Raw genomic sequence first — 26,694 nt, forward strand, 5'->3', positions numbered from 1 at the left:
TGTAAATCTGTACAAGGGCTCCGCCGTTGCTGCAAAATCTGGTCTGAACCTCCTGACTGTCTCTGTCAGTGACTTGGGGCTAGGCCATGACCTGACTGTCTCTGTCAGTGACTTGGGGCTGGGCCATGACCTGACTGTCTCTGTCAGTTACTCAGGGCTAGGCCATAACCTGACTGTCTCTGTCAGTTACTCGAGGCTAGGCAATGACCTGACTGTCTCTGTCAGTGACTTGGGGCTGGGCCATGACCTGACTGTCTCTGTCAGTGACTTGGGGCTGGGCCATGACCTGACTGTCTCTGTCAGTTACTCAGGGCTAGGCCATAACCTGACTGTCTCTGTCAGTTACTCGGGGCTAGGCCATGACCTGACTGTCTCTGTCAGTGACTTGGGGCTAGGCCATAAACTGATTGTCTCTGTCAGTTACTCTGGGCTAGGCCATGACCTGGCTGTCTCTGTCAGTGACATGGAGCTAGGCCATGACCTGACTGTCTCTGTCTGTGACTTGGGGCTAGGCCATGACCTGACTGTCTCTGTCAGTGACTTGGGGCTAGGCCATAACCTGACTGTCTCTGTCAGTGACTCGATTGTCTCTGTCAGTTACTCTGGGCTAGGCCATGACCTAGTGCCCATGACCTGACTGTCTCTGTCTGTGACTGAGGTCTCTGTCAGTGACTAGGCCATGACCTCTGTCTTAGGGCTAGGCCATGACCTGACTGTCTCTGTCTGTGACTCGGTGCTAGGCCATGACCTAACTGTCTCAGTCAGTGACTCTGGGCTAGGCCATGACCTGACTGTCTCTGTCAGTTACTCAGGCCCCCTCTCTACTTGGAAAGCTTTCCTCTAGATGTTGGAACATTGCTGTGGGACTTGCATCCATTCAGCCACAACAGGGCGATTAGGCCTGGCTTGCAGTCGGCATTCCAATTCATCCCATAGGTGTTCGATGGGGTTGAGGTCAGGGCTCTTCGGCAGGCCAGTTAAGTTCTTCCACACCAATCACTGACAATTTATGTATGGACCTCGCTTTGTGCACAGAGGCATTGTCATGCTGAAACAGAAAAGGGCCTTCCCCAAACTGTTTCCACAAAGTTGGCAGCTGTTGTATGCTGTAGCTTTAAGATTTTCCTTCACTGGAACTAAGGGGCCTTGTCCGAACCATGAAAAACAGCCCCAGACCATTATTCCTCCTCCACCAAACTTTACAGTTGGCACTATGCCTTCAGGCAGGTAGCATTCTGCTGGCATTCACCAAACTCAGATTCGTCCGTTGGAATGCCAGATGGTGAAGCGTGATTCATCACTCCAGAGAACAATTTTCCATTGCTCCAGAGTCCAATGCTGGCGTGCTTTACACCACTCCAGCCGACGCTTGGTATTGCGCATGGTGATCTTAGGCTTGTGTGCGGGTGCTCGGCCATGGAAACCCATTTCATGAAGCTCCCGACAAACAGTTATTGTGCTGACGTTGCTTCCAGAGGCAGTTTGGAACTCGGTAGTGGGTTTTGCAACTGAGGACAGGTGATTTTTACGCGCTTCAGCACTTGGCGGTCCCATTCTGTGAGATTGTGTGGCCTACCACTTTGCTGCTGAGCCGATGTTGCTCTTAGCCACTTCATAATAATAGCAATTACAGTTAACTGGGGCATCTTCAGCAGGGCAGAAATTTGATGAACTGACTTGTTGAAAAGGTGGCATCCTATGACGCTGTCACCTTTTCCTTTACAGCTTTCAGCTGCACCTCAGTTAGCTGTCTGTAATCTATGTCCAGTTCTTGCATTAACTGTTCTATGTCCCACTTTGCTGTAGTGGGAGAGTACGGCAGCAGTTTAGAATCCTGTAGGCTAGCAATGATAGTGTCTTCACTACCCTTCTCCCAGATAGAGAAACCCCAGTTCAGTGCCCTCCCGCAGTAACTGTGAATCAGGGGTGACATTCTTCACCCGCTCTGGCATTTTCACCTTCACTGAGCTGCCAACTTGTATCAGTGACTTCAGCACACAGCTCAAGAAGATCCTCAATTTTGCCATTGTTTACTGTACCCTCAACTTATATGTAACTTCTGGAGTGTATAATCGTGTCAGTCATCACTTTATAAACTCTCCATGCCTCTCTCCTGAAAATCAGTGTAAATCAAGTACAGCCCCGTATTTTTTATTTATTTTTTTAATTTTATTTTATTTCACCTTTATTTAACCAGGTAGGCTAGTTGAGAACAGGTTCTCATTTGCAACTGCGACCTGGCCAAGATAAAGCATAGCAGTGTGAACAGACAACACAGAGTTACACATGGAGTAAACAATTAACAAGTCAATAACACAGAGAAGAAAAGGGGAGTCTATATACAATGTGTGCAAAAGGCATGAGGAGGTAGGCGAATAATTACAATATTGCAGATTAACACTGGAGTGATAAATGATCATGTACAGGTAGAGATATTGGTGTGCAAAAGAGCAGAAAAGTAAATAAATAAAAACTGTGGGGATGAGGTAGGTGAAAATGGGTGTGCTATTTACCAATAGATTATGTACAGCTGCAGCGATCGGTTAGCTGCTCAGCTAGCTGATGTTTGAAGTTGGTGAGGGAGATAAAAGTCTCCAACTTCAGCGATTTTTGCAATTCGTTCCAGTCACAGGCAGCAGAGTACTGGAACGAAAGGCGGCCGAATGAGGTGTTGGCTTTAGGGATGATCAATGAGATACACCTGCTGGAGCGCATGCTACGGATGGGTGTTGCCAAAGTGACCAGTGAGTTGAGATAAGGCGGAGCTTTGCCTAGCATGGCCTTGTAGATGACCTGAAGCCAGTAGGTCTGGCGACGAATATGTAGCGAGGGCCAGCCGACTAGAGCATACAAGTCGCAGTGGTGGGTAGTATAAGGTGCTTTAGTGACAAAACGGATGGCACTGTGATAAACTGCATCCAGTTTGCTGAGTAGAGTGTTGGAAGCAATTTTGTAGATGACGTCGCCGAAGTCAAGGATCGGTAGGATAGTCAGTTTTACTAGGGTAAGCTTGGCAGCGTGAGTGAAGCAGGCTTTGTTGCGGAATAGAAAGCCGATTCTTGATTTGATTTTCGATTGGAGATGTTTGATATGGGTCTGGAAGGAGAGTTTGCAGTCTAGCCAGACACCTAGGTACTTATAGGTGTCCACATATTCAAGGTCGGAGCCATCCAGTGTGGTGATGCTAGTCGGGCATGCGGGTGCAGGCAGCGATCGGTTGAAAAGCATGCATTTGGTTTTACTAGCGTTTAAGAGCAGTTGGAGGCCACGGAAGCAGTGTTGTATGGCATTGAAGCTCGATTGGAGGTTAGATAGCACAGTGTCCAATGACGGGCCGAAAGTGTATACAATGGTGTCGTCTGCGTAGAGGTGGATCAGGGAATCGCCCGCAGCAAGAGCAACATCATTGATATATACAGAGAAAAGAGTCGGCCCGAGAATTGAACCCTGTGGCACCCCCATAGAGACTGCCAGAGGACCGGACAACATGCCCTCTGATTTGACACACTGAACTCTGTCTGCAAAGTAAGTTGGTGAACCAGGCAAGGCAGTCAACCGAAAAACCGAGGCTACTGAGTCTGCCGATAAGAATATGGTGATTGACAGAGTCGAAAGCCTTGGCAAGGTCGATGAAGACGGCTGCACAGTACTGTCTTTTATCGATGGCGGTTATGATGTCGTTTAGTACCTTGAGTGTGGCTGAGGTGCACCCGTGACCGGCTCGGAAACCGGATTGCATAGCGGAGAAGGTACGGTGGGATTCGAGATGGTCAGTCACCTGTTTGTTGACTTGGCTTTCGAAGATCTTAGATAGGCAGGGCAGGATGGATATAGGTCTGTAACAGTTTGGGTCCAGGGTGTCATCCCCTTTGAAGAGGGGGATGACTGCGGCAGCTTTCCAGTCCTTGGGGATCTCAGACGATATGAAAGAGAGGTTGAACAGGCTGGTAATAGGGGTTGCGACAATGGCGGCGGATAGTTTCAGAAATAGAGGGTCCAGATTGTCAAGCCCAGCTGATTTATACGGGTCCAGGTTTTGCAGCTCTTTCAGAACATCTGCTATCTGGATTTGGGCAAAGGAGAACCTGGAGAGGCTTGGGCGAGGAGCTGCGGGGGGGCCGGGGCTGTTGGCCGAGGTAGGAGTAGCCAGGCGGAAGGCATGGCCAGCCGTTGAGAAATGCTTGTTGAAGTTTTCGATAATCATGGATTTGTCGGTGGTGACCGTGTTCCCTAGCCTCAGTGCAGTGGGCAGCTGGGAGGAGGTGCTCTTGTTCTCCATGGACTTCACAGTGTCCCAGAACTTTTTGGAGTTGGAGCTACAGGATGCAAACTTCTGCCTGAAGAAGCTGGCCTTAGCTTTCCTGACTGACTGCATGTATTGGTTCCTGACTTCCCTGAAAAGTTGCATATCGCGGGGACTGTTCGATGCTATTGCAGTCCGCCACAGGATGTTTTTGTGCTGGTCGAGGGCTGTATCTGTTCTTAGTTCTGCATTTTTTGAACGGAGCATGCTTATCTAAAATGGTGAGGAAGTTACTCTTAAAGGATGACCAGGCATCCTCAACTGACGGGATGAGGTCAATGTCCTTCCAGGATACCCGGGCCAGGTCGATTAGAAAGGCCTGCTCACAGAAGTGTTTTAGGGAGCGTTTGACAGTGATGAGGGGTGGTCGTTTGACTGCGGCACCATAGCGGATACAGGCAATGAGGCAGTGGTCGCTGAGATCCTGGTTGAAGACAGCGGAGGTGTTTTTGGAGGGCCAGTTGGTCAGGATGACGTCTATGAGGGTGCCCTTGCTTACAGAGTTAGGGTTGTACCTGGTGGGTTCTTTGATGATTTGTGTGAGATTGAGGGCATCTAGCTTAGATTGTAGGACTGCCGGGGTGTTAAGCATATCCCAGTTTAGGTCACCTAGCAGAACAAACTCTGAAGCTAGATGGGGGGCAATCAATTCACAAATGGTGTCCAGGGCACAGCTGGGAGCTGAGGGGGGTCGGTAGCAGGCGGCAACAGTGAGAGACTTATTTCTGGAGAGAGTGATTTTCAGAATTAGTAGTTCGAACTGTTTGGGTATGGACCTGGAAAGTATGACATTACTTTGCAGGCTATCTCTGCAGTAGACTGCAACTCCTCCCCCTTTAGCAGTTCTATCTTGACGGAAGATGTTATAGTTGGGTATGGAAATCTCTGAATTTTTGGTGGCCTTCCTGAGCCAGGATTCAGACACGGCAAGGACATCAGGGTTAGCAGAGTGTGCTAAAGCAGTGAGTAAAACAAACTTAGGGAGGAGGCTTCTGATGTTGACATGCATGAAACCAAGGCTTTTTCGATCACAGAAGTCAACAAATGAGGGTGCCTGGGGACATGCAGGGCCAGGGTTTACCTCCACATCACCCGCAGAACAGAGAAGGAGTAGTATGAGGGTGCGGCTAAGGGCTATCAAAACTGGTCGCCTGGAGCGTTGGGGACAGAGAATTAGAGGAGCAGGTTTCTGGGCATGGTAGAATATATTCAGGGCATAATGCGCAGACAGGGGTATGGTGGGGTGCGGGTATGGCGGAGGTAAGCCCAGGCACTGGGTGATGATGAGAGAGGTTTTATCTCTGGACATGCTGGTGGTAATGGGTGAGGTCACCGCATATGTTGGAGGAGGGACAAAGGAGGTATCAGGGGTATGAGGAGTGGGGCTAGGGGCTCCATAGTGAACTAAAACAATGATAACTAACCTGAGCAACAGTATACAAGGCATATTGATATTTGGGAGAGACATACAGCGAGGCATACAGTAATCACAGGTGTTGAATTGGGAAAGCTAGCTAAAACAGTGGGTGAGACAACAGCTAATCGGCTAGCATAACAACAGCAGGTAAAATGGCATTGACTAGGCAACGGGGCCAACAGATAAAACAAACAAGCAGAATCGAGTACCGTGATTAATGGACAGTCCAGCGTGCATCAGCTGTGTAACCAAGTGATCAGAGTCCAGGGGCAGGGGGGCTGGCGAGTGTTATCCAGGTTAAGAAAACTAACAATGACTAAGTAGCTTGTAGCTAGCTAGCTGGTAGCTAAATAGCTTGTAGCTAGCTAGCTGGTAGCTAAATAGCTTGTAGCTAGCTGGTTAGCTTCTGGAGGTTCTTGGGTGTGTTCTGGGCTAAACAAGCTAGCAGTTAGCATGCCGAGTTAGCAAGCAAGGAGATAGCGAGGGCTAGAGAGTTAGCCTTTGGAGGACGTTGCAATGGGGTGAGTCTGTTTATTCCTCTTCATGCGGTGACATCGATAGACCGGTCGTAGTCAAGGTATTGTAGCCCAGGAGTATGCTAGGAGCTCTGGCCGGGCTAGCTTCAAGCTACGTGGGTGGAAACGCTAGCCAGGAGTAATCAACCAGGGTTGCTGTTTAGCTCAATAGCTAGTTGTGAAGATCCAGCTGAAGAATGTTCCGTTTGTGGTGGGAATCCGGGGGTAAAAAATAAAAAATAAATAGGTCCGTTATGCTGTGGTTAGCGTCGCGTTGTTCGAACTGGCGAGAGCTTTCCGAGCTAAAGGTTAGCTGAAGACCGCTAGCATAGCTGGCTAGCTTCAGTTGAAGAGTTCCGGTTTCGGTTTCGAAGTAAATATAACTACTTTAGGAAAAGTAGCTACATTGGCGGGTTGCAGAAGAGTATTTGGAAGCTTAGGTTTAGCAAAATGTTTTTAAAGATGTGCGAAGAAAAAAATATCTAAAACGAAAAAGAGACGATATTTACAGAGACACGATATGGCAGGACGAGTTACTGCTACGCCATCTTGGAATATTTTACCATGAAGTCTGTCGCTATCAGTGCACACTGGTCTGTGACTCTCACAACAACAAAGTCCCCGGTCAGTTTCAGACCGTCAATGTTCATGACTGTGGACCAGCTCCCCAGTACTGAGAGAAACTGTTCATTTGCTACTTTAACTGTGCAGTGGTATGGTTGCAATGTACCACTCTTACCTCCAGTAGCATTTCTCCATACCTGTTCATGTACCATGGAAACCTGGGCCCACGAGTCCACCATGACCTCACACTCAAAGTCAGCCATTTTGCACTCAAGGTAAACCCCACTCCCCACAACACTTGCTGTGGACTGGTCAGCTGTTAGTGTAGTTTAAGCCGATGCTGTGCTGTCCTTTTCCACGTCAGGACAATCTTTTTTCATCCAGCAGGCCTCTGCCATAGGTCATCCTCTGTCGCTCCCGGGGAACCTAGATCTCCCATTGCTGCTGTAGAAGACCCTGGAAACGATATCTGCTCTAATATGCCTCCCTCTGATGTGGCTCCTCCTCTGCTAGATGTTGTACCTCGGACCACACTGTGCAAAGCTCTCACACAATGACTCAAACATCTCTTTTGGAACTCTGATGTTGTTTCCAACTGGAGGCAGAGTGACCTTGCTTGTGCCACACATGTTCACTTTGTATTGTGCAGTGTCTTGGTTTTCCAGCAATGTTAAGGTTTTCTTCCGGTGAATGAGAGGCGGACCAAAATGCAGCGTGGTTATTTCGATACATCTTTAATGAAGATAAACACGAACAATACAAAACAAGAAACGTGACAGAAAACCTAAATAGCCTTATCTGGTGCAAACAAACACAGAGACAGGAACAATCACCCACGAAACACTCAAGGAATATGGCTGCCTAAATATGGTTCCCAATCAGAGACAATGATAAACACCTGCCTCTGATTGAGAACCACTCCAGGCAACCATAGTCTTTTCTAGACAACCCCATTAACCACAATCCCATAACCTACAAAAAAACCCTAGACAAAACACACCACATAAATAACCCATGTCACACCCTGGCCTGACCAAAATAATAAAGAAAACAAAAAATACTAAGACCAGTGCGTGACAGAACCCCCCCCCCCCCCCCAAGGTGCGGACTCCCGGCCGCACACCTAAACCCATAGGGGAGGGTCCGGGTGGGCGTCTGTCCGCGGGACGTGGACCCCACTCCAACGTAGTCTTAGTCCACTTACATCGCGTCCTTAGATTGGCGACCCTCGCCCTCAACCTTGGCCTAGTAATCCTAACCAAAGGCCCCACTGGACTGAGGGGCAGCACCGGACTGAGGGACAGCTCGGGACTGAGGGGTAGCTCGGGACTGAGGGGTAGCTCGGGACTGAGGGGTAGCTCGGGACTGAGGGGTAGCTCAAGACAGAGAATGCTCGCGACTGAGGGGAAGCTCAGGACTGAGGGGAAGCTCAGGACTGAGGGGAAGCTCAGGACTGAGGGGAAGCTCAGGACTGAGAGGAAGCTCAGGACTGAGAGGAAGCTCAGGCAGATTGATGGCTCTGGCAGATCCTGGCTGGCTGGTGGTTCCGGCAGATCCTGGCTGACTGGCGGCTCTGGCAGATCCTGGCTGACTGGCGGATCCTGGCTGAATGGCGGATCCTGGCTGAATGGCGGATCTGGAAGATCCTGGCTGACTGGCGGATCCTGGCAGACTGGCGGCTCTGACTGCTCCATGCTGACTGGCGGCTCTGGCTGCTCCATGCTGACTGGCGGCTCTGGCTGCTCCATGCTGACTGGCGGCTCTGGCTGCTCCATGCTGACTGGCGGCTCTGGCTGCTCCATGCTAACTGGCGGCCCCTTGCAGACTGGCAGCTCTGGCTGCTCCTTGCAGACTGGCAGCTCTGGCTGCTCCTTGCAGACTAACAGCTCTGGCAGCGCTGAAGAGGTGGGAGACTCTGGCAGCGCTGAACAGGCGGGAGACTCTGGCAGCGCTGAACAGGCGGGAGACTCTGGCAGCGCTAAACAGGCGGGAGACTCTGGCAGCGCTGAACAGGCGGGAGACTCTGGCAGCGCTGAACAGGCGGGAGACTCTGGCAGCGCTGAACAGGCGGGAGACTCTGGCAGCGCTGAACAGGCGGGAGACTCTGGCAGCGCTGAACAGGCGGGAGACTCTGGCAGCGCTGGAGAGGAGGAAGGCTCCGACAGCGCTGGACAGGTGAGTCGCACTGTAGGCCTTATGCATGGTGCTGGCACTGGTGGTACTGGGCCGAGGACACGCACAGGCAGCGCTGTAGAGGAGGAAGGCTCTGACAGCGCTGGACAGGCGGGAGACTCCGGCAGCGCTGGAGAGGAGGAAGGCTCCGACAGCGTTGGACAGGCGAGTCGCACTGTAGGCCTGATGCGTGGTGCTGGCACTGGTGGTACTGGGCCGAGGACACGCACAGGCAGCGCTGTAGAGGAGGAAGGCTTTGACAGTGCTGGACAGGCGGGAGACTCCGGCAGCGCTGGAGAGGAGGAAGGCTCCGACAGCGTTGGACAGGCGAGTCGCACTGTAGGCCTGATGCGTGGTGCTGGCACTGGTGGTACTGGGCCGAGGACACGCACAGGAAGCCTGGTGCGGGGAGCTGTCACCGGAGGGCTGGTGTGTGGAGATGGCACTGGATGGACCGGACCGTGAAGGCGTAGATCTTGAGAGCAGGGCTGGCACCAACCGCCCTGGCTGGATCTTCACGCTAGCCCGGCAGATGTGAGGAGCTGAGATGTAGCGTACCGGGCTAAGCACGCGTACTGGGGACACCGTGCGTTCCACCGCATAACACGGTGCCTGACCAGTACCACGCCCGCCACGGTTAGTACTGCTAGGCGCACTATAGCGCTGAGCTGGCACAGGACGTGCAAGGCTAGGGAGGCCTGGTGCGTGAGGCTGGCACCATCTTCATCAGCCGATTAGCACACACCTCAGGACGAGTATGGAGAGCTGACCCAGGTGCCATCAAATCCCTGACACGCTCCGTCGGGCGAATTCCGTGCCTCATGCACCAACACACCAACTCCCTCATGACTCTCTCCTCCAATTTCCCCATTAACTCCTTCACAGTCTCTGCTTCGCTCACCTCCAACACCGGCTCTGGTTCTGGTTTCCTCCTTGGCTTCTTACGATAAACAGGGGGAGTTGGCTCAGGTCTGACTCCTGACTCTGCCACACTCTCCCTGTCCCCCCCCCCCCAAGAAACCACAAACCTAGACAAAACACACCACATAAATAACCCATGTCACACCCTGGCCTGACCAAAATAATAAAGAAAACACAAAATACTAAGACCAGGGCGTGACAAGCAATTCTAGCTGTCTTATTTGATCAAGCTCTGTAGCAATGCTAATTCCCTTTCCAATATTTCTGGTCCTTTTCTGGTCCTGCCTTGCGCAGGTGAATATGAAGATCACTGCAACCACTGTGGTCCTGTGTAGCTCAGTTGGTAGAGCATGGCGCTTGTAACGCCAGGGTAGTGGGTTCGATCCCCGGGACCACCCATACGTAGAATGTATGCACACATGACTGTAAGTCGCTTTGGATAAAAGCGTCTGCTAAATGGCATATATTATATTATTATTATTAAAATGGGCTCCTGCAAGCGAATCACGTGCGCACACACTCTAATCTGGGTAAACCCTTGAAGCTAGCCTGCTTAAATCATGGCCAAATTTACAAATGCACTCACACACGTTAAGTTTCCTGTCCTGAAAAAAAGGTAAGATTCCAGTCAGTATGCTCAAAATGCAAATTTCCCTCAGTGAAAGCATGGGAAAGTTCAAACGATCTAACTCAAACGGTCCAAGCAGTCCATTCTTTCCACTCAAACGGTCCAATCCAAGCAGTCCATTCTTTCCACTCAAACGGTCCAATCCAAGCAGTCCATTCTTTCCACTCAAACGGTCCAATCCAAGCAGTCCATTCTTTCCACTCAAACGGTCCAATCCAAGCAGTCCATTCTTTCCACTCAAACGGTCCAATCCAAGCAGTCCATTCTTTCCACTCAAACGGTCCAATCAAAGCAGTCCATTCTTTCCACTCAAACGGTCCAATCCAAGCAGTCCATTCTTTCCACTCAAACGGTCCAATCCAAGCAGTCCATTCTTTCCACTCAAACGGTCCAATCCAAGCAGTCCATTCTTTCCACTCAAACGGTCCAATCCAAGCAGTCCATACTTTCCACACAAACGGTTCAATCCAAGCAGTCCATTCTTTCCACACAAACGGTTCTGGCATGAACGCCAGCCAGTCAATCCGCCTGTCCTTTGCACCTGGCTGATCTACCACCATCTGTCGATTGTTGTTCCCGGGTTGTTTGACTTCTCCCTCCATTTTCCCACGCAGATAGCAAGCTAATGTTAGCCAAACGAGTGAGTTGCTGTTAGCTAATTGATTTGTTAATCCCAAAATCCGCTGCCACCAATTTGTAACGACTCTGTAAGGCCACCGAAACGTACAGGTAGGTTATTAACTAGCATAAACAGTCTAGGACGATGATTTTCCATGAAATAATCAAGTTGTAATTTATTTGGATGAACACTGTGCACCCCAACACTAACCTGACGCACACAAGAGCCTCTCCAAAACACACTACGACTCAGCACCCCCCCCAGCATCATCACATACAGCAACTCATTTGCATAACATTGTGTGATAGGCTGAGAGAAATTTGAATGTGTACACACATTACAATAGAAACAAGATCCACTGGATCAATTTACAGATTAGCATTTGCAATATCAAGTGCCATAGTTCACATCGTCAACACATAGAACGCATAGAACTGTCAGATTCTGCCTGACCACCGAAACAGCTTGAAGCTTTTCCTCTGGTCACACTCAGTCTCACACAGCAAAGCAGTTCTTCAGTCTGGAATGACATTCTCAAGAACAGAAAATAAAACAGGGAAGTATTAGCAGACTGTGTGACATAACTCAAATGTGTCTGTGATACTAGTTCCTATATTATGCATAATCATGATTCAGATGGTGGATGAAAACAGTTATTTCAAACAGTGAGTTTGAAGACTGTGATCTAAATAAAATACCTTGATAGCAGAGTGCTAGAGAGTGTTGCGTAATACCACTTTGAGTCATGAAAACACCATCCGCTTATTTCCAACGTGGCACTTAGCTAATCAGCCCACACCATAGTGAAACTGCTCTGAGGGGGGTGGCCTGGCCTGGAGGGATTTGGGGGAAGGACTGTGTCTCTGTAGTGAGCCTCTATAGGGGGTAACCAGCAGATATAACTATGTTCATGTGCAGGCTCAAAGAGGTTCCTATATACTGAGAAAGCTGGGGGCCTCTGTCCCTCAATGCATGGAACTCAAGATGACTCAAGTGTGATCAAACAGAGAGAAAACATACATACGCACACACACACACACACACATGCATAGAAACACAAACATATACAGACACTGAAAATTGAAACAACTATAAGTCACACTTCTCTACCTCACACACACACAAACACACACAGTCACACACACACCACTCACCTCTGCCGATGGATACCCCCTGTTGCAGGACACAAATGTAGAGCTGCAGGGTGAGCTGGGGGGCGGAGCCCAGGAAGGCCTGGATGACAGAGGTGCGGGCGAAGGCGGCACGGTGGGTGAACAGCTTGCCTTCTGCCTGCCCCACCTGTCTCTCCACCTCCTCAGACTGGCCCCCCCTGGGCATCTGGCGCTTCCGCGTGATGCTGACATACGGCTCCTCTACCCGGCCCACACTGCCGTAGATACAGAACGCCTCCAGACACCTACAGCAGTAGAGGAACACACACACACATAAAACATGATTAATGCAGTGGGGTACACAAAGGCCTCCACACACCTACAGCAGCACATAAATACTAAAATAACGAGGGAAGATGTGGAAGACATTATGAACAATTCTGTGGATACCAAACCCATGGGAGTGTCTCAAACTCTTAACAGTGTGCAAGAACTTTTCTGTATTTTCACACAATATCTTATCCTTATAGCTAACAAACAGATTACCGACCATTTCGAATCTCACCGTACCTTCTCCACTATGCAATCTGGTTTCAGAGCTGGTCATGGGTGCACCTCAGACGCGCTCAAGGTCCTAAACGATATCATAACCACCATCGATAAGAGACCTTACTGTGCAGCCGTATTCATCAACCTGGCTAAGGCTTTCGACTCTGTCAATCACAACATTCTTATTGGCAGATTCAACAGCCTTGGTTTCTCAAATGACTGCCTCGCCTGGTTCACCAACTACTTCTCAGACGGAGTTCAGTTGTCCTGACCTCTGGCAGTCTCTATGGGGGTGACACAGGGTTCAATTCTCGGGCCGACTCTCTTCTCTGTATACATCAATGATGTCGCTCTTTGATCCACCTCTCTGCAGATGACACCATTCTGTATACCTCTGGCCCGTCTTTGGACACTGTGTTAACTAACCTCCAGATGATCTTCAATGCCATACAACTCTCCTTCCGTGGCCTCCAACTGCTCTTAAATGCAAGTAAAACTAAATGTATGCTCTTCAAACGATCGCTGCCCGCACCAGCCCGCTAGTCCAGCATCACTACTCTGGACGGTTCTGACTTAGAATATGTGGACAACTACAAATAACTAGGTGTCTGGTTAGACTGTAAACTCTCCTTCCAGATTCACATTAAACATCTCCAATCCAAAATTCAATTTAGAATTGGCTTCCTATTTCGCACCAAAGCCTCCTGAGTAAAACATTTAAACGTGTTCACCTTCGCAAGGCTGCTGGCCCAGACGGCATCCATAGCCGTGTCCTCAGAGCATGCGCAGATCAGCTGGCTGGTGTGTTTACGGACATATTCAATCGCTCCCGATCCCAGTCTGTTGTCCCCACATGCTTCAAGATGGCTACCACTGTGCCTGTACCCAAGAAGGCAAAAACAACTGAACTAAATGACTACCGCCCCATTGCACTCACTTCTGTCATCATGAAGTGCTTTGAGAGACCAGTCAAGGATCATATCAACTCCACCTTACCGGCCACCCTAGACCCACTTTAGTTTGCATACCATCCGAAAAGGTCCACAGACGACACAATTGCCATCACACTGCACACTGCCCTAACCCATCTGGACAAAAATAATACCTATGTAAGAATGCTGTTCATTGACTTACAGCTCAGCATTCAACACCATAGTACCCTTCCAAGCTCATCATTAAGCTGGAGGCTCTGGGTCTCAACCCCACCCTGTGCATTTGGGTCCTGGACTTTCGACGGGCCTCCCCCAGGTGGTGAAGGTAGGAAACAACGTCTCCACTTCACTGACTCTCAACACTATCCAGAGGGTAGTGCAGTCTGCACAACGCATTACCGGGGGCAAACTACCTGCTCTCCATGACACATACAGCACCCGATGTCACAGGAAGGCCAAAAATATCATCAAGGACAACAACCACCCGAGCCACTGCCTGTTCACACCGCTATCATCCAGAAGGCGAGGTCAGTACAGGTGCATCAAAGCTGGGACCGAGAGACTGAAAAACATCTTCTATCTCAAGGCCATCAGACTGCTAAACAGCTATCACTAACTCAGAGAGGCTGCTGCCCACATTGATACCCAGTCACGGCCACTTTAATAAATGGACTAGTCACTAGTCACTTTGTACAATGCCACTCTAAATAATGCCAATTAAATGTTTACATTAATTTTGCACGCCCAATTTTTCAGTTTTTGATTTGTTAAAAAAAGTTTGAAATATCCAATAAATGTCGTTCCACTTCATGATTGCGTCCCACTTGTTGTTGATTCTTCACAAAAAAATACAGTTTTATATCTTTATGTTTGAAGCCTGAAATGTGGCAAAAGGTCGCAAAGTTCAAGGGGGCCGAATACTTTCGCAAGGCACTGTATATACTGTATTTTATACCAAATATTGCACCTTGCCTATGCCGCTCGGCCATCACTCAACCATATATTTATATGTGCATATTCTCATTCACCCCTTTAGATGTGTCTGTATTAGGTAGTTGTGGAATTGTTAGATTACTTGTTCAATATTACTGCACTGCCAGAAACTAAAAGCATAAGCATTCCACTACACTCGCATTAATATCTGCTAACCATGTGTATGTGACAAATACAATTTCATTTGAATAAATTAAATAATAATAAAATAATACATTTTGAATATCAACATAAACACCACCTGCAACACTATCAACATAAACACCACCTGCAACACTATCAACATAAACATTACCTGCAACACTATCAACATAAACATTACCTGCAACACTATCAACATAAATACCACCTGCGACACTATCAACATAAACACCACCTGCAACACAATCAACATAAACACCACCTGCAACACAATCAACATAAACACCACCTGCAACACTATCAACATAAACATTACCTGCGACACTATCAACATAAACACCACCTGCAACACAATCAACATAAACACCACCTGCAACACAATCAACATAAACACCACCTGCAACACTATCAACATAAACATTACCTGCAACACAATCAACATAAACATTACCTGCAACACTATCAACATAAACACCACCTGCAACACTATCAACATAAACACTACTATCAACAGCCAGCTGGATCTACTACGTCCCATAGTAACACCCCAAACTCTATCTGTGAGTTGACCAGTTGCATCTCCACACATTAGTCAACATGACATACCCAGGCTTCTAAGTAGAGCAGGAGACTTGAGGCAGTCATCTTCCAATGCGGCTAAAGACTAAAAGCCCGGGTGGGCGGGTGTGTGACTGGGCTGTGGGCCAGGGCCAGGGCAGTATAACTCATTCACTCTGTCTGGGTAAAGCAGCTCTGGTCCACGGTGCCAATAAAAGACGAGGCAGGGAGCTTTACGGTCACAGGGCCAGTGAGGGACAGGCTGTTTATCAGGCTAAACAGCCTCCCAGTGACACGCAAAGTGGTAATAGTATGCACCAGCTAAAAGGCTGCGCTGCTAACTGCTAACTCTACTGCTAACCCTATCCTAATCCTAACAGCTTTAGCAACACACTTGCTAAATATCAGAGCCCACACGTATCAGTATGCTATACAGTAGTAGTCTAGGCCCAGGGATTTTACTTGACCATATGCCCTGACAAGGACACTGGGCCTGAGGCTATAGATCTCAGAATAGTTCAGGTCACATGGGAAGAAACATCTTTGGGCCCTACATACAACATACAGTCCGTCATTTAGCTACCTTGATGGTGAAGCAATATTGAAATTGCAATTAAGGGATTTAGTGTCCCAGCGTCGCATAGCATTTCCAATTAGACCTGAATGATGAATTAGTGTGTGTGTGTGTGTGTGTGTGTGTGTGTGTGTGTGTGTGTGTGTGTGTGTGTGTGTGTGTGTGTGTGTGTGTGTGTGTGTGTGTGTGTGTGTGTGTGTGTGTGTGTGTGTGTGTGTGTGTGTGTGTGTGTGTGTGTGTGTGTGTGTGTGTGTGTGTGTGTGTGTGTGTGTGTGTGTGTGTGTGTGTGTGTGTGTGTGGTAACTAGAGACTGCAGGCAAGGGGCTGGCTTTAGAACATAATTACAACAGTAGGAAAGTGATCACAGACTTGTAATGGAGAACTGGAGCAGTTAGGGTGAGAGTGAATAAAATATAAATGAATAAGTCACAATGGGTAACTCAATCATGTTAATGGAGAAAGACAGCAACAAAGCTATTTAGATGCTTTAACCACCTGCCCAGGGAGTCGATGGGAACTGCCCTCTTGTCTAAATCTGGCACATGGTGGCACTTGTTTCCTGTGTACTGCCCCTTTCAAATAAATGTAATTACAACTATTCAATTAAACATCTCCAAACATTCCAGAAGCAGAAATGTACATTTTGGTCATTTGGCCTCACTTCACAGTCTAGTGTGAAGTGTATTCTGTATGTTTTCAGGATGTGGCCTCCTGCTTCTGTGCAGACTGATACCCTGCCTTCTCCACTTGTGTTATCACAGATAAGAACCAGGAAGCAGCAACATGTGCTATTCTTAGAGCTGCCTGTGCAATGGAGGAGCAAGGGCGTGAGTCAGAGATACATGCTTTTAGACCCATCATTACATTTTAGACTCAAGAGATGCAGGCCATATATCCAGAGGCCGTTACTGCCAAGCATTATTCAACAACACCCCATCAGCTTTGAGTGATGTATGACATCACATATCCATCTATCTGTTCAACTAGGAAACACAACATCACACATACCCACAGGCTAGCCATAGTGTCAGTGAGTGTCCACTGTTATAGATAGGGGCTCCCAAGTGGCGCAGTGGTCTAAGGCACTGCATCTCAGTGCAGGAGGCGTCACTACAGACCCTGGTTTGATTCCAGGCTGTATCACAACCGGACGTGATTGGGATTCCCGTAAGGCGGCACACAATTGGCCCAGAGTCGTCCAGGTTATGGTTTGGCCGGGGTAGGCTGTCATTGTAAATAAGAATTTGTTCTTATTCCCCCTCAGGAGACTGAAAAGATTTGGCACGGGTCCTCAGATACTCAAAAGTATATACAGCTGCACCATTGAGAGCATCCTGACTGGTTGCATCACTGCCTGGTATGGCAACTGCTCGGCTTCCGACCGCAAGTCACTGCAGAGGGTAGTGCGTACGGCCCAATACATCACTGGGCCAAGCTTCCTGCCATCCAGGACCTCTATACCAGGCGGTGTCAGAGGAAGGCCCTAAAAATGGTCAAAGACTCCAGCCATCCTAATCACAGACTGTTCTCCCTGCTACCGCACGGAAAGCGGTACCAGAGCGCCAAGTCTAGGTCCAAGAGGCTTCTAAACAGCTTCTACCCCCAAGCCATAAGACTCCTGAACATCTAGTCAAATGGCTAACCAGACTATTTGCCTTGCCTCCCCCCTCTGGAACGCTGCTGCTACTCTCTGTTATTATCTATGCATAGCCATTTTAATAACTCTACCTACATGTACATATTACCTCAATTACCTCGACACCGGTGCCCCCGCACATTGACTATGTACTGGTACCCCCTGTATATAGCCCCGCTATTGTTATTTACTGCTGCTCTTTAATTATTTGTTATTCTTATCTCTTACTTTTTAAAATGTATTTTCTTAACTGCATTGTTGGTTACGGGCTTGTAAGTAAGCATTTCACTGTAAGGTACACCTGTTGTATTCGGCGCATGTGACAAATCAAATATGATTTGTTTTGATAAAGTGTTTTTTTTTTTACAAAAATTAAAACGAGGTTGGAGTAATAACATGTTCAACTACTTAAGACATTGCCTCAAATCACTATATCAGTGATGTAGTGGCTTAGCTGGCTAAGTAATAATAGCCAGAGCCCTTCAACGTTATTGCAATAGAAGTATCTGCTGGCAACTAGCCCCTGACTGACTGACATATTTAAAAGTGGCTATCTCAGAGAGTCGGTTTTTGTTTGTTTGGGGGGGGATGTCTGTTGACAGGACGGTTTTAAAGTGGCCTTTTGTCCGGCATCTCACAAACGTCAGCAGCGTCTCTAGTTGCCTACTTGAGTCGGCTCCGAGATGGGATGGTTTGTTTCACGCCCTTGGCCTGTGCCGTCAGAGGGCGGAGTAAGCCGTTTGAGAGTGATGAATGTGCTGCTAAAAAGGCAAATCGGGCGGAAGCAGGCGAACATAAAAAACAAACCACTGTTCATGATTCCACTCATTCGCAAAGAGGCAGACCTGTGTGATTAGAACTCAGTCAGATCAAGAAAATAAGCTTTCTGAGCTTTGATCAGCGCTGGGAACAATATTTATGTTGATTCGTAAATTATTTTCTTTATTGTGTATAACATTTATATTTGTATTCTTTTTTTCCCCCTTCAAATTAGACAAAATGACTGAGGTCCGGACCTCGGTGTCCTCATATGTTGTTACGGCCCTGGTCAGTGAAACTCGAATCAACTGAGCACCTTGAGTCCAAGGGTAATACCCAAGGATTCTACTATTTGCATATTCCATTGCAGAAGGCTGCAATGCCGTGGGTGTATTCTGTAGCTATTGGGTGGGTGTTTTCTGTAGCTATTGGGTGGGTGTTTTCTGTAGCTATTGGGTGGGTGTTTTCTGTAGCTATTGGGTGGGTGTATTCTGTAGCTATTGGGTGGGTGTATTCTGTAGCTATTGGGTGGGTGTATTCTGTAGCTATTGGGTGGGTGTTTTCTGTAGCTATTGGGTGGGTGTTTTCTGTAGCTATTGGGTGGGTGTTTTCTGTAGCTATTGGGTGGGTGTTTTCTGTAGCTATTGGGTGGGTGTTTTCTGTAGCTATTGGGTGGGTGTTTTCTGTAGCTATTGGGTGGGTGTATTCTGTAGCTATTGGGTGGGTGTTTTCTGTAGCTATTGGGTGGGTGTTTTCTGTAGCTATTGGGTGGGTGTATTCTGTAGCTATTGGGTGGGTGTTTTCTGTAGCTATTGGGTGGGTGTTTTCTGTAGCTATTGGGTGGGTGTATTCTGTAGCTATTGGGTGGGTGTATTCTGTAGCTATTGGGTGGGTGTTTTCTGTAGCTATTGGGTGGGTGTATTCTGTAGCTATTGGGTGGGTGTATTCTGTAGCTATTGGGTGGGTGTATTCTGTAGCTATTGGGTGGGTGTTTTCTGTAGCTATTGGGTGGGTGTATTCTGTAGCTATTGGGTGGGTGTTTTCTGTAGCTATTGGGTGGGTGTTTTCTGTAGCTATTGGGTGGGTGTATTCTGTAGCTATTGGGTGGGTGTATTCTGTAGCTATTGGGTGGGTGTATTCTGTAGCTATTGGGTGGGTGTATTCTGTAGCTATTGGGTGGGTGTATTCTGTAGCTATTGGGTGGGTGTTTTCTGTAGCTATTGGGTGGGTGTTTTCTGTAGCTATTGGGTGGGTGTTTTCTGTAGCTATTGGGTGGGTGTTTTCTGTAGCTATTGGGTGGGTGTTTTCTGTAGCTATTGGGTGGGTGTTTTCTGTAGCTATTGGGTGGGTGTATTCTGTAGCTATTGGGTGGGTGTATTCTGTAGCTATTGGGTGGGTGTTTTCTGTAGCTATTGGGTGGGTGTTTTCTGTAGCTATTGGGTGGGTGTTTTCTGTAGCTATTGGGTGGGTGTTTTCTGTAGCTATTGGGTGGGTGTTTTCTGTAGCTATTGGGTGGGTGTATTCTGTAGCTATTGGGTGGGTGTTTTCTGTAGCTATTGGGTGGGTGTTTTCTGTAGCTATTGGGTGGGTGTATTCTGTAGCTATTGGGTGGGTGTTTTCTGTAGCTATTGGGTGGGTGTTTTCTGTAGCTATTGGGTGGGTGTATTCTGTAGCTATTGGGTGGGTGTATTCTGTAGCTATTGGGTGGGTGTTTTCTGTAGCTATTGGGTGGGTGTATTCTGTAGCTATTGGGTGGGTGTTTTCTGTAGCTATTGGGTGGGTGTTTTCTGTAGCTATTGGGTGGGTGTATTCTGTAGCTATTGGGTGGGTGTTTTCTGTAGCTATTGGGTGGGTGTTTTCTGTAGCTATTGGGTGGGTGTTTTCTGTAGTCCTCTGGTTTGCAGATTCCTAAACTGTGCGTGTCTGATTATTTGGTGCATCCATCCAGTAGGAAGAACTGTGGTCAGCGTGTCTCTCTAGAGATGGGATCAGTAGAAATTCCTACTGAGTCTGGCCATGAAGGGCAGATGGCCAGGCCAGTACTGGGCTTACTGATAACTGATAACTAAGTGTCTGGGACAGGGTAGGGCCTGGCCTATTATGGGGTGTATATGGGCTATATACGTATGGGGGTTATTCAGGGATACATACTGCATAGTCATTGCTATACCAGCTTAGTTATTTATTGGTCAGGGACCATGACAGTAGGACAGAACTGTTTGTCTTGTCAATAAATCTATCAGATTTACACAGAAACAGTGATCCTCTTTATTCTCCCGGATAGTCACCAGTTGAAGGAATGTTCTTTGGATTTTCAAGTCCCTCGGTCGAGCACCTGATCCCCCTTTTTCATTTAATCTGGCCTGAAGCGCGTTTGGGTATACCTTTTTATCCAGTAGGACAGAACTATCAAGGCATTCTTGGAGGTTTGCCCTCCCACACAAAGACAGCAGTTCCATGGGAGGTCAAGAAAATCATTAAGCAACAGAGACTCAGCAGGAGAAGATTATGGCTATGGGTGTTATATTACCTCTGATTCAACACCAGTCATGGGAATACTGAGCTGCTGTCATGGACAATCGACATATAAACCAAACACAAGTTCATATCTCACAATAGGCCTGCACTGTGGATTATTGCTCAGGCAGCTATAGCAAGGACAAATTTGATATATTTTCAGTTAGGGCCTCCATAATGAATTGACTGTATATTGATAGGCCTATGTGTTATTTAGGGCGTTTGATTAGAGTAATGAGTGGTCAATGGTCGGTCGCATTCCAGGGTCTTTAAATCAAGGCTCCTTATGCAGCTAAAGTGGTTGGTGTGTTGTTCATGCGGCGCTGCAGTGGTTTGCGGTGTGCTATATTGATCATGGGACTAGGCCTATTGATCAGGTCTGCACAGTGGCGGACTTACCATAAGGCAGAATAGGCAATTGCCTCAGACCTCACATCATCAAGGGGTCTTGTGAGTTGGGAATAATTTAAAACAGATAATACTAGGAATCAATTATTTTTTATAATTTCTCCGCTTGAGGCCCCCCCATGCTCCACTCAAGGACACCCCCCTCATTCATATTCCATTCGCCCAGCTCAATGTAACATTGATAGGTTTAGGCTACTACATGATCATTTTCCCTATACCCATCACGAGGTTGCTACATCCTAGCCTAAGAATGAAAGTTTATAACGTAGTTGCACAGGTCGAGAGACAATTGGAGTAACCAAGGTGACAGACAGTGACACATTCAATATTGCCTTGCCCACTCTTGATCTAGGGTATAATCATTAGTCTAAACAGTTGCAAACGAGCGTTTCTATTGGACAAATTCAGGTAGGTTTATCCTCGTTTCGTTCTGTTTAAGAAACGTTTTCAACAGAATCAGCGGAATGAGTACACCCCTGATCACCCGCACACACAGTTCACTTTCATAGCAGCCACATACAAACAGCAACATCACTTTGCTCGTTGTATTATTCCTTCTCGCATCTACCTGCTCTCCTACTCTCACATTTTCCCTTCGCTTGTGGAATTCAGTGCACAACACAACAGCTCTCTGTGACCAGGCAAAAAAAACTATTCAAGCCAAACCTTCATATCATAACCGCTAACCACTACACACAGCCTACATCGTTGTCAATGTCACCATATTAGCTAATAGTCAACATAGCTACTAGCTACTAGACCTAATGCGTTAGTAACCCCACTACAATCACGCAGTACAGTGTAAAGCAAGCAGTTTAGCAGTTTCACTGGCGGGCCCCAGTGGCAATAAATTAATAAAACCGAAAGTTTACCTTGACTTGGAAGAGTTCCGGTGTTGGATAGCCAGCTAATATAAATAGCATTTCTCTTTTTTTTGAGCTGGGTGTTTGACTAGGCTAAATTAGCGAGCTACATTAGCTAGTTATGGAAGTGGAAGTGAAAGTAAATAAATAACTAAATATAACTCTCTCTCTCTGCTGCTTCTCCTTAATTTTTTATAAATTAATTTGTTCAAAACAGTTCAACTATCGTCTTTCTCTACTCACCACATTTTATGCACTGCAGTGCTAGGTAGCTGTAGCTTTCTTTTACTAGATTCATTCTCTGATCCTTTGATTGGGTGGTCGTCTTAGATATCCTTATTTATTCTCTATGTTTGGTTAGGTCAGGGTGTGACTCGGGTGGGAAAATCTATGTTTTCTATTTCTTTGTTGTTTTGTGGTTGAGTGTGGTTCCCAATCAGAGGCAGCTGTCTATCGTTGTCTCTGATTGGGGATCATATATAAGTTGTGATTTTCCGTTTGGGTTTTGTGGGGTGTTATTTTATCTTTAGTGTCTGTGCCTGATGGAACTGTTCACTTTCGATTTTTGGGGATTTGTTATTTTTGTTTGAGTGTTTCTTGAAAATAAATATCATCAACACTTTCCACGCTGCGCTTTGGTCCACTCTTCCTTCCATTGATGACAGCCGTTACAGAACACCCCACCAAAAAAGGACCACGCAGCGTGGCCAGGAGAACTGGACATGGGAGGAAATCCTGGAGGGGGAAGGACCCTGGACACGGGCTGGGGAGTATCGACGTCCAAGGCAGCAGATGGAGGCAGCGAGAGTGGAACGGCGACGATACGAAGAGTTAGCTCAATGACGGAAGCTCGAGAGGCAGCCCCAAAAAAATGTTGGGGGGTGGCACACGGGTTGGCGAGCGGATCGAGCGGATCTAAGAGGTGAACGAGAACCAACTCCCTGTAAATATAGTGAGGAGTTGGTCACGGTTCAAGTGCCAAGTTTTCCGGTTCTGCGCACCGTGCCTTCCACCGGGCTGTGGATGCGCACCGGTGCGCTCTGTGCAAGCTCCCCGCAGTTGTCGTGCTAGAGTGCTAGAGGCATTCAGTCAAGATGGATTGTGCCGGCTCAGCGCTCCTGGTCTCCGGTGAGTCTCTTCGTCCCAGGATATCCTGCGCCAGCTCTACGCACGGTATCCCTAGTTCGCCAGCACAACCCAGTGCGGCCTGTGCCTGCTCCCCGCACGTGCCGTGTTACAGGGGGTATTCAGCTAGGACGTGTTGTACCAGCTCTACGCTCCAGACCTCCAGTGCGCCTCCACAGCCCAGTATATCCTGCGCCGGCTATATGCACTATCCCTCCAGTGCACCTTCTTAGCCCAGTGCGTCCTGTGCCAGCTCTCCACACTCACCGAGCTAAAGTGGGTATCCAGCCAGGATGCGTTGTGGCAGCTCAACGTACCAGGCTTCCAGTACGTTTCCTCAGTCCGGTGAAACCTGTTCTGACTCCACGTACGAAGCCTCCAGCAACGGTCCCCAGTCGGTCCCTAGTCCGGAGCCTCCAGCGACGGTCCCCAGTCAAGAGCTTGCAGCGCCGATCTACAGTCCGGAGGTCCCGGCGATGATCCCTGCACCGGAGGCGCCACCGAAGTTGGGGGAGCCTAAAGCGGAGCGGGGTCTGCGTCCCGCACCGGATCCCCCACCGAGAGTAGATGACCACCCGGACCCTCCCCTATAGGTTGAGGTTTGCGGCCGGAGTCCGCACCTTTGGGTATAATATTCTTATGAGGTTTCTGTTTAGCGTCTGTGCCTAACGGAACTTTTCGCTTTTGTTTTTTTAGGATTTGTTATTTTTGTTTGAGTGTTTCTTGAAATTAAATATCATGAACACTTTCCACGCTGCGCTTTGGTCCACTCTTCCTTCCACCGACGAGAGCCATTACAGGTGGACAACATGTCAGTTCATGCTACAAGAGCTCCTGTAGGTTGGAGGACATCCTCCGTAAGTCTTAATAATTACTGTGTAAGTCTATGGATGGGGTTCAATAGGTTTTGTATTAAAGTCAAAGTACCCTGAGGCGGATGGAAAATAGCTTGTCCTCTGGCTACACCATGGTGCAACCCCAAAGAGTGCTGTTGGGGCTACAGTAGACCTTCATTCCAAAACAGTGTGTTTTAATCAGTTTGGTGACATTAATATATTTAGTATAGTTTTATCTAACTTTTTAATGTTTCACTCTTTTTATTTGTAGGAAATTCACTGAGTAGGATTGTCCTCCCTTTCCTCCTCTAAGGAGCCTCTGCTGACATTAACGCTAACCTTAACCCCTAGCCTAGTTAACATTAGCCACCTATCTATGCTAATATTAGAATGCTAACATTGGAATTCGTAAGATATCATACATTTAGCAAATTCGTAACATATTGTAGGAATTGCAATTTGTAACATATTGTAGGAATTGCAATTTGTCATATTGTGATCATAATATATCATACAAAATGAATGATGGACATTCACAACTTAATACATGCCATACTAAACTTGACATGTCATATTATTTCGGGTGTCCCAGATAAACGGTTACAATGTTATCTCTGTCCCTGACTCCAGGTTGTAAAACCTGGGCTCTGCCTGGGGCATCCAAATGACTAAATCCGCCCCTGGCTCTGCAGGCCCTACTGCGCACGGCGCAGTGTGTGTTGTGGCCTGTAGCAAGAGACAAAAGGGCCACAACAACAAAGACAGCAAGGCTGACACGTTGAGCTCCGATTCTCCATCGTCAGGCTATAATATTCTTATGAGGTTACACATTGAGCATTCCCCCAACAGTTGGGGGGAATTTAAATCTCCATTGTATTGAAACAACATTGAATCACCCAAGACGTTGTCACTCATTTCAGCCACTGTTTGGTCATTGTCTACCAAACATTTTCATTCAAGGCGAGATATTGTACAATCTTTGCCAGGCAGCTTTAGAGATCAGCAGTGGTGGACTAGCCTACTTACGACTGCATGATGCTACGGATCTGGAGGTGGCTCGGTGTGGTGATGGTAGAGCGCACATAAATAACGGGAAACTGTAGGAGAGCACGGCTTTCTCCCCTCTTTCACCGGCTACTTACCGCACGATGGGTCCGAGCTGCAGGATGTGAAGCAGCAGAACAAGCGGTCGGTCCCTGCTAAGGTCCCGGTGAATGAAGGTGAGCGTCAGCTGCACGAGCACCGACGTTACTAGGGTGAAGAGGAGGGTGAGCCCTTGCCAGATCTGGTCGCCGTCGGAGCGGTATGTGGAGCTGAGGTAGAGGGCTGCCGTGGTCTCAGCCGTGAACAGAGACACCGAAACAAATATGGAGCTGGGGAGTCGCATCCTCACTCACTCAGCCATCGGGGAAGGCGGGCCGCTCTTCCCTACCATCGTGCATTAACCGAGAGCCGACTCCGTGAGGGAGATGCTCTCCTGTCGAGCGCTTGCTGTGTCTAGGGCTCATCTATTTGACAGGCTATTTCTCGTCTAGTGGTGTTGTTCCGGAAAGGACCAATAGGTGGCGCGTTGAGTTCGCATTGTGCTCATGTGTGCGAAGAACTAATGATAAAAACATTCAGAGGCAGTAAATATCCTCAATTTGGAAGGGTTTAATGATCCTGCAAATCAATAAATTACACATGTAAGGAAAAATGCCACAATATTACATGAATATATCAATAGGCCCACATTATCGTATACAGTATACATGTATCTTTAAAGAACAGGAAGCCTTTAGGCTACCTACATATTGACAATGCAACACATGGAAACATTGACCTCAACAGATTTCCTACCAAAGAAATTGCGTCACAGATACAGTCTAAACTAGTGTTCTCAAGTAAGGCCAGTTCAGAGAGTAATATCACAGATAGCGTCCATAAGAAATTGGGCATTTTTCAACTGGAGAGTAGCTCACCAAATATCAGGGTCCAAATGAATGTACGGCTGTTGCCATACAGTGAAGCAAATGGCTCATGTTAAAACCTCCATTTAATGTGTCTTAAGAAAGTTGCAATAAAGTTGCAAGAATTCCCAGGTGGTAAACAATGGTTTAAGTTGATCCAGACTACTAATGATGATATTTGGACCTATTTTAACAGCACCCTCAAGTGAACCATGTGTTGATCTGTGTAGGCCTAATACCTATCAGTATGCTAAGTATGCCACATTATACAGTGCTCTCCATTACTCTTATTTGTATTTGCATTTGTATTTGCCCTAACAATGGGATTCATAGTCCACAACGACGGGCCCTATCACTGCCAGAAGTGATGCAGCCTGGATTCGAACCAAGTACTGCAGTGACACCTCATGTACTGAGATGCAGTGTTTTAGACCACTGATTGAGAGCATCCTGTCAGGCTGTATCACCGCCTGGTACGGCAACTGCACCACCCTCAACCGCAAGGCTCTCCAGGGGGTAATGAGGTCTGCACAACGCATCACCGGGGGCAAACTACCTGCCCTCCAGGACACCATCAACACCCGATGTCACAGGAAGGCCAAA

At 47.7% G+C, this 26,694-nt stretch overlaps 2 protein-coding genes across 2 annotated transcripts in view; one reads left to right on the forward strand and one right to left on the reverse strand.

The window, feature by feature from the left end:
• Positions 1-25,664, reverse strand: part of xk (X-linked Kx blood group (McLeod syndrome)) — a 33,852-nt gene extending 8,188 nt beyond the window's left edge. The window contains exons 1-2 of the mRNA XM_046363645.1: positions 25,285-25,664; positions 12,294-12,556 (exon numbers count right to left, since the gene is read on the reverse strand). Of these exons, the coding sequence (XP_046219601.1) occupies positions 12,294-12,556; positions 25,285-25,529 (508 nt within the window). The 5' untranslated portion in view covers positions 25,530-25,664. The remainder of the gene's footprint in view (positions 1-12,293; positions 12,557-25,284) is intronic.
• The window catches only part of LOC124044151 (cystathionine beta-synthase-like), an 882,911-nt gene that overhangs the window by 627,969 nt on the left and 228,248 nt on the right, over positions 1-26,694 (forward strand). The window lies entirely within an intron of this gene.

Source organism: Oncorhynchus gorbuscha, linkage group LG09, assembly GCF_021184085.1.
Source record: "Oncorhynchus gorbuscha isolate QuinsamMale2020 ecotype Even-year linkage group LG09, OgorEven_v1.0, whole genome shotgun sequence".
Lineage (NCBI taxonomy): Eukaryota > Metazoa > Chordata > Actinopteri > Salmoniformes > Salmonidae > Oncorhynchus > Oncorhynchus gorbuscha.